The sequence below is a fragment of the Sitodiplosis mosellana genome, unplaced genomic scaffold, assembly GCF_009176505.1.
Source record: "Sitodiplosis mosellana isolate CC-2019 unplaced genomic scaffold, AAFC_SMos_1.0 Smas_scaffold_6191, whole genome shotgun sequence".
Classification (NCBI taxonomy): Eukaryota; Metazoa; Arthropoda; class Insecta; order Diptera; family Cecidomyiidae; genus Sitodiplosis; species Sitodiplosis mosellana.
In genome coordinates, this window is record NW_022601432.1 from 4,270,957 (window position 1) to 4,279,484 (window position 8,528).

The 8,528-nt window shown below is 38.4% G+C and overlaps 3 protein-coding genes across 3 annotated transcripts; 1 reads left to right on the plus strand and 2 right to left on the minus strand.

The window, feature by feature from the left end:
- Window positions 1-7: 7 nt before the first annotated feature.
- Window positions 8-1,141, minus strand: LOC129576752 (GSK3-beta interaction protein). The gene is made up of 2 exons (XM_055462340.1): window positions 1,042-1,141; window positions 8-966 (listed from the first exon to the last, which is right to left on the minus strand). Exon 2 carries the CDS (start codon window positions 949-951, stop codon window positions 592-594), a length of 360 nt encoding a protein of 119 aa, XP_055318315.1. The 5' UTR covers window positions 952-966; window positions 1,042-1,141; the 3' UTR covers window positions 8-591.
- An 80-nt stretch (window positions 1,142-1,221) lies between these two features.
- Window positions 1,222-4,296, plus strand: LOC129576753 (ATP-dependent RNA helicase Ddx1). Its single transcript, XM_055462341.1, has 6 exons — window positions 1,222-1,431; window positions 1,509-1,560; window positions 1,662-3,116; window positions 3,208-3,425; window positions 3,502-3,725; window positions 3,790-4,296. Exons 1-6 carry the CDS (start codon window positions 1,416-1,418, stop codon window positions 4,018-4,020), a joined length of 2,196 nt encoding a protein of 731 aa, XP_055318316.1. The 5' UTR covers window positions 1,222-1,415; the 3' UTR covers window positions 4,021-4,296.
- Window positions 4,043-7,207, minus strand: LOC129576754 (medium-chain specific acyl-CoA dehydrogenase, mitochondrial). Its single transcript, XM_055462342.1, has 4 exons — window positions 6,471-7,207; window positions 5,666-6,013; window positions 5,204-5,524; window positions 4,043-5,073 (listed from the first exon to the last, which is right to left on the minus strand). Exons 1-4 carry the CDS (start codon window positions 6,489-6,491, stop codon window positions 4,510-4,512), a joined length of 1,254 nt encoding a protein of 417 aa, XP_055318317.1. The 5' UTR covers window positions 6,492-7,207; the 3' UTR covers window positions 4,043-4,509.
- Between the last annotated feature and the right edge of the window lie 1,321 nt (window positions 7,208-8,528).

Consider the following 8,528-nt stretch of genomic DNA (forward strand, 5'->3'; position numbering starts at 1 on the left):
ATTAAATTGATATTTTCATTTAAAATGATATGTATATGAAAAGGGGAGGCAAAAATTGATCATAACATTTCGAAATGCGTAGTAAAATTTATACAGATACAAAGAGTACTCGCATATCAAATGTTTATGAATGAAAAATTTAATTTTATCATTGTTTCAATCAAAACTCTTCGAAGTAACTTTGACTCTTGGTATGGAAACGCAAAATCACATCTTTTTTCCATTCAACTAATGTTTTGGGTATACTCGCTTTGCAACAGTCAACCTGAGTCAAGCGATGTTGATGAGATCCTCCAGTTCTAATGTAAACATTGCCCAATGGTCCAAGTGAAACAATTGGTACATGCTGGAAAAGATGTCATCGATGACTTAGCCATTTCACTTTTAGGAATTCTTTTCATTCTTTTTTTCTGATTTTTCACACAGCATTGATTTGGGTTTCGGCTTTAGTCATCTGAACCATTTTATTTATCTTAATAACGTTCCAATACAATCAATCACATTATAAAACTAAAATTCATCGTATGAAAAAGCGTATGTAAAAAATTGTCGCGAGTTTGAATGGTTCAAATTTTTGGTATTAAAAATGGATTAATCACATCTTCCTTCAAGATTAGACAATGCTCTGCTAAGTTCGTTGCCAAAGGAATTGGTGTAAGCTGGACTAAGTTCATTCAATAGTGCATATGGTGTTTCATATGGGAATCCATTTAAATCGTCGATTTGGTCGAATGTGTTGCTAACAATTCGAAATCCATCGCTGGACAGTCGAATGGTGAACTTTTTCGCTTCTAATGTTTCACAATTTAGGTAAATCTCGAGTTCAGTTGATGGCAAAGTGGTTGATATGGAAATCTGTCGAACGTGACCTTTTACATCGCTTATCACTGTGGCCGCTTCATCTGTCCAATTTATAATATCGAATCCGCTGTCTTCGTGTGCTGCACTCATATTTCAACTTTTTGTCTTGAAAATTGTGGAAAGAAGCAAAAAAAGTTAACGATTGATCTTCAAGTTACATAAACCAATGAAAACTCTTACCTTTTCTTCTTCTCTCAGATGCTTTTTTTGCTGTAAATTCACTCTGTCCGATTGTTTTCAATATTTCAATTGAGTTTGAATTTCCGATAATATCTAAGTGGATTCAAATGTCATGAACAATGTCAAACTGATACTATACACGTGCCGCCATCTGTATATGGCCAACGGAACAAACACTTTATTCTCTCTGTCATTGCACGAATGTACGAATGTTGCGTCAACGAAAATCACGTAGAAATTTGCCGCATCGAATCCACTTGTTTTTTGCGACATCCACCTCAAAGAGGAGCAACGAATCGAGCAATTCCATTTATTCCAGTGTTTATTGATTAAATATTGTCTCAAATTAAAGTGACGAAAGTATTTGTGTAACGATGACAGCCTTTGAAGGTAAATGTTCATATGTTTTTATGTGTAAAATCGGCATACAACTCAGCTAACCTTTCGGAATGTTTGTATTCTTTCAGAATTCGGCGTTATGCCTGAAATTGCCAAGGCTGTGGAGGAAATGGAATGGACGTAAGTCTGAAAAAATCAATTATAATCCAACGTTGTTATTCCCAAAAAAGAATCACATTTATTTATGCCAAAAAACTTTTCGAAATTCATTTTATTTTCAGACTACCGACTGACGTGCAAGCCGAAGCGATTCCATTGATTCTTGGCGGCGGTGATGTTTTGATGGCAGCTGAAACTGGAAGTGGAAAAACGGGAGCATTTTGTCTGCCCATTCTACAAACCGTTTGGGAAACGCTGCGCGATATTCGTGATGGCAAGAATAAAAATGCGCCGGTCAGTGGTGGTAGCAGCAGTGAACTAACCTGGAAAATGTCCGTGTATGATCGAGGCAACGCGATGGCAATAGCACCGGATGGTTTACGGTGTCAAAGTCGTGAGTTCAAAGACTGGCACGGATGCCGTGCAACGGCTGGTGTTAGAAATCGAGGCAAATACTTTTTCGAAGCAATAATTTGCGATGAAGGATTGTGTCGTGTCGGTTGGTCAACTCAATCGGCTACTTTAGACTTAGGAACAGATCGCTTTAGTTTTGGCTTTGGTGGCACCGGTAAAAAGTCACACAATCGCCAGTTTGACGACTACGGCGAAGCCTTTGGCAAAAATGATGTGCTGACTTGTTTGCTTGATTTCGAACGAAATGAAATTTCGTATCTGAAAAATGGCGTTAGCCTTGGAGTGGCTTTTCGTATAAACGATAATTTACGAAATGAGACCTTCTACCCGGCTGTTGTTTTGAAAAATGCTGAGATTTTGTTCAATTTTGGCGATGCACCGTTCAAGTACAATGCACCACAAGGGTATGTTGCCTGTTCAAAGGTGGAGCCAAAGAACATTAAGGCAAATTCAGCGAGTCAATCACAGTCACAGCAACCGCTTCAACCAAAACCAAACGCACCGCATGCAATAATCATTGAACCATCACGAGAATTGGCCGAACAAACACTCGAACAAATTCATAAGTTTAAAAAATATCTCAAAGAACCGCACATCAAAGAGCTGCTGGTCATTGGAAAGGTACCGATTCGTGAACAAATGGAAGCACTGAAAAATGGTGTCGATATTATTGTTGCAACACCCGGTCGACTCGAAGAATTCATCAACTCTGAACAAATATTGCTAACACATTGCCGATTTTTTGTACTGGATGAAGCTGATGGATTGCTTAAAGCCAACTATGGCAATTTAATTGAGAATATTCATAAGAGAATACCGAAAATCACTAGCGATTTGCAACGCTTGCAAATGATTGTGTGCAGTGCCACGTTGCATTCGTTTGAAGTGAAGAAAATGGCTGAGAAACTGATGCACTTTCCCACTTGGATCGATTTGAAGGGTGAGGATGCTGTACCCGAAACCGTTCATCATGTGGTTTGTGTCGTTGATCCACAGAAAGACACCACTTGGCACAATTTACGTCGTCACATCCAAACTGATGGTGTGCATGCAAAAGATGGTGTTCGACCTGGGCTCAACACACCGGAAACATTCTCGGAAGCGATAAAAATGCTAAAAGGTGACTATTGCGTTCAGGCCATCAACGAACACAAAATGGATCGGTAAGTAGTGGAGTTTATTTTTTTGAAATTTTCCAAAGTTGAAAATTTTAATCGATAATTAAACTACGACATTTCTTCCCTTCTCCCATAGAGCCCTCATATTTTGCCGAACAAAATTGGACTGCGATAATTTAGAGCGATACTTGCGACAAGTTGACGCTGCAAATTACTCATGCGTGTGCTTGCACGGTGACCGAAAGCCACAAGAACGGAAGCAAAACTTGGAAATGTTCAAAAATAAGGAGCGCAAATTTTTAATCTGTACCGATGTAGCGGCCCGAGGTATCGATATCTCCGGATTGCCATTCAGTAAGTGATTGAATTGGTTTTTGATGAAAAAAAAAAAAAAAATTCCGCAAATTTACATTTACGTTTTGTTCTGCAGTGATTAACATCACATTGCCCGATGAAAAGTCAAACTACGTCCATCGAATCGGTCGTGTTGGTCGAGCCGAACGCATGGGTCTTGCAATCAGTTTGGTTTCGAGTGTGCCAGAGAAGGTTTGGTATCATGGCGAATGGTGTTCGTCACGCGGTCGCAACTGTTGGAATACCAATTTGATCACTGACCACCCGAAGGGATGCTGCACATGGCTCAACGAGAAAAATGTAAAATCTCTTGATCCTTTTATTTCCATTCACGAATTTTAATCGAAATGTTTCTTATCGCCAGATGCTTGCTGAAGTCGAAGACCATCTCAACATCACGATTACACAGGTTGATAAAAATATGCAGGTGCCAGTGAACGAATTCGATGGAAAAGTCGTTTACGGAGAGAAATTACAGAACAAAGGAACCAATTACCAAGATCACGTGGAACAATTGAAACCAATCGTCCAAAATTTAGCCAAACTCGAAGCAAAGGCGCAACTGGAATTTTTGAAACACATGAAAGTTCATTGAAAGAGAAAAAAAAACACAGTTGTTTTTCTTAAATTTTATCATAATTTAATTTGTCCAACAAACATTGCATAAATTTGGAGTAAAATCATCAATTTTTGTAGCATGATTGATTTGCACCAACAACAAAATCTCTTTCATGTGACATTCGAGAGTATTCTGGCGCATTTTCAACAGATAACACGCATTCAAATTCTTAATCATTTATCATCATTATTCATAAAAGAATGTAAACGCCAAAATTTCAAATAAACCGTGTTTTTTCTAAAAAAAAAAAAATTGTTCAGGTTTTCGAACGGGATTATAATTGAACAGATGGAAAATTACGTGAGTTAATTGTCTTCGAAGCATTTGGTATATTTTTTAAAAATCTTTATTAAATATATTAACTCTCAACAATTACGTTTAGAGCGAATGGTACCATACAACTGGGTGTTTACAATTCTTTTATAAAAATATAGCATGATTGAAATCGTTAAAATGGTCGCAGATTCACGCCTTCGATTTGGCAGCATCGATTAAAGCACGCGATATGATCATTCGTTGAATTTGTGATGTTCCTTCGTAGATTTGATAGATTTTTGCGTCACGCATCAGTTTCTCCACCGGATACTCTGTATTGAATCCATTACCACCGAATATTTGCACAGCGTCGCTAGCGATTTTATTAGCAATTTCAGATGCATAACATTTGGCGATGGAAGCAGTGTAGCTGTTACGTTTACCGTTATCTGTTTCCCAAGCCGATTTGTACATGGCCAAACGGGCCGTTTCAATACCGATTGCCATATCCGCCAACATGAATGCCACCGCTTGATGGTTAACAATTGGTGTTCCGAATGTTTTGCGTTCAAGAGCATATTTCAATGCTTCATCCAAAGCTCGTTGTGCCAGGCCGATGGCGCCAGCCGCAACGGGTGGTCGTGTCTTATCGAATGTGTTCATGGCAATTTTGAAACCATCACCTTCTTTGCCCAACACATTCTCCTTTGGAATTCGGACATCTTCGAAGGTGATGCCACGAGTGTCAGATGCTCTTTGACCCATGTTGATTTCCTTCATTTTGGGATGAAAATTTTGAAATTATCAAAACAAAGAAATTTCAAGCAGCAAGAAAAGAGAAAGCAATCAACGTTTAAATGGAAATAATGGACTACTAGAGCCTAGCACAGCAGGTCGAACATACCTTTCTTCCTGGTGTCACACCTTCCCATTCACGTTCAACAATAAAGCCGGTGAATGCTTTTCCAGTCGGGCATTTTGGATCTGGGTTTGTACGGGCCAACAAAAAATACCAATTGGCAACACCACCATTGGTGATCCACATCTTTTGTCCGTTCAAAATGTATTCGTCGCCTTTTTTCACAGCATTTGTTTTGATGCCGCTGACATCAGATCCAGCACCCGGTTCCGTAACACAATAGCCAGCCATAAGTGGTTCTTCGATTAAACGACCCAAATATTTCTTGTGTTGTTCCGGATTACCGGAAATAATGACTGGCATTTGCTGCAGAAGAGAGAAGAAAATCGTTGTAGCGTAAATTTGACATTTGTCGTATTTGTATCAAAGGAAAAAAATGTATTCAGCGTGATGCCGTAGCAAAGCCCGAACGACTGTTATCAAAATTAAATCATTCGTCATACTTACACCCAATCCACTGCCTTCCAATGCAGTTTTAATACCAGTACAACCGTAGGCCAGCTCTTCGGCAATAATACAACCAGTCATCACATCCAATCCCAATCCACCCACCTCCTCTGGAATGTGGCTGTTGAGCAGCCCGATGGCATGAGCCTTCTTTATAATATCCCATGGATATTCACCGGTTTTATCGTATTTCGGTGCATTCGGCACGATTTCTTCGCGTGTAAATTTACGCGCAACATCTTGGAACTCTTTTTGCTCGTCGCTCAACTCGAACGATATGCTTCGCACCGAGTTTGCACATTGAACTTTGGTCAAACGAGAGATCACTCGAGTGTTTTGACGTAAAATCTATTAATACGGAGAGAAAAGAATTAAATTGAGAATTTCTGTTTTTTTTTGTTTTGTAACATATTCTAATCAGATGTCGCAATCGATTTGTTTCGAAGCAGCATTTTTCTTTGTTGTTTCACATAGGTTTTTGATGTGTGCACAAAAAAAGTGCAAGTTGTTACAAAGCCGTCATATTTATTGTTGGACTAAAATCAATGTAAATTCATGCAAATAAAAGTGATTTTGTTTGAGTTAATTTCAGCAAAAAAAATGTCTCTGAAATATTCATTTGCACGACACCAGCACGAAATAAATCACAAAGATTTACACTTTTTTCTCGGCTTGAACTGTTATGTCAATAAATGAAAATATTACGGTAAAAAAAACGAGTGTTTCTTATGTTTTGAACTTTGTACCCACATCATCAAAATAAGAAAGTTTGGCATTACAAAAAAAAGTAGTTCAATGTACGTACCTGTCCCAAAATTGATAACATTTTATCGGATGATTTAATATCAAGGTCTAAATTTTAATTGGAGAAAAAACTAAATTGGGATAATATCAAAATAAATTGAGGTTCAAGTTGTTGAAAATGTTAAAATAGATTGTTTGCCCCTAGAACACAGCGAATCAAATGTCGAAACACACAGACGGCTTCAATCTAAAATATTTGTTTCGTTTTCGTTATGCTAGCCAGTTGCCAATATTATAACTACGCACACTGTTGAAACGTCAACAATGACGTTTGTGTATTGAATGTCGCGTACACACATACACTCGATTCACGTACTTTGTTCACTAATCTCTTCGGTCTTTGGTTCGGAGATGCTTCATGTTCAAATATTTTCCAATCTTTTTTTCACCACTTGAATTTTAGAGAAAAAAATCAATAAAATTGAAATAAATGTAATAATCTGCCAAATTTACTTTTTGACAAGATTATTTAGACGGTATAGCAAGAAATCCACCAAGATTTTCGATGAAATAGAACATTTGGTTAGAATGAAAGCGCCTGCGCTTATGCAACCCAAGTTATCGTCTGATAGGAATCGGTTTAATTTTGAAATCAACAGCCAAAACAATAACTGATAAAGCCCGAATGCCAAAAACACACCTTAAAATGTGTCAGAAATAACGTGATAAGACCAATTAGTCTTTTTCGCTCTTATTTTACACAGTTTGATGTCATCCAATGAATGTACAAAGCTCGATTAGGCTCTTTATCAATTTTCATTTTCATGATTGCTATGCGTATTTTGCTACAATTTTTTACAACAAGTTTACGATTATCACATATCAAAACACACCTTCTTCATTCATGTATGATTTACTCCGATGTTTTTCTTTGAGTTTAGCAAAAAAAAAAGAGTCTATTTTTGTTTTTGGAAATAATTGAATAAGGAAATCAGTTTTCGTTGAAATGAGAGAGACCTGAAATGTATGAGTTTAACACATCGGTCAATAAGTCCCGAGCCTAACCACCGTATGGCGCCACTAATGAAATATCCACATGATTTTTCGAAAGTACCAACCTTCAAAAGATTACTGTCAAAATTTCATGACATTTGGACTATTATTTACCTAGTTACAGTGGTTTAAGTGACGCTACTTTTGTAATTTTCAAAACAATGGATTCAAAGCAATTTCGTGTGTTGATTTATCATTGCTATTTAATGGGTAAAAATACCGTTCAGGCTGAGGAATGGCTTCAAAAGTGTTACCCGGGCTCTGCTCCATCAATTGCAACCATCAAACGATGGTTTGCCGATTTCAAACGTGGTCGTACGGACACCGATGATGCTGAACGCTCTGGTAGGCCAAATGAGGCAGTTATTCCAGAAAACATCACAAAAATCAACAAAATGATTATGGCCGACCGCAAACTGAAATTGCAGGAGATAGCTGACATCCTAAAGATATCAAAAGGCAGTGTGTACACAATTTTGCATGATCATTTGGGCATGAGAAAGCTGTGTTCGAAATGGGTGCCGCGTTTGTTGACACCGGAACAAAAACAAAATCGTGTCGATGATTCGGAGAGCTGTTTGACCATTTTTAAGCGCAATCCGAACGAGTTTCTGCGTCGTTATGTGACCATGGACAAAACCTGGGTCCACCATTTCACTCCGGAGTCAAATCGGCAGTCAGCTGAATGGACAGAAGCCGGTGGAAGTCGACCAAAGCGCCCAAAAACACAAAAGTCAGCTGGCAAGGTTATGGCCTCAGTATTTTGGGATGCGCACGGAATAATATTCATCGACTATCTTGAAAAGGGAAGAACCATCAATAGTGAATATTACATAGCATTGCTAACGCGTTTGAAGAAGGAAATCGCCAAAAAAAGGCCTCATATGGCAAGGAAAAAAGTGCTCTTTCACCAAGACAATGCACCGTGTCACAAGTCGATGGTTACGATGGCCAAACTGCATGAATTGGGCTTTGAATTGCTTCCCCACCCGGCTTATTCTCCAGATCTGGCCCCCAGTGACTACTGGCTTTTTGCCGATCTCAAAAAAATGCTCCAGGGAAAAAG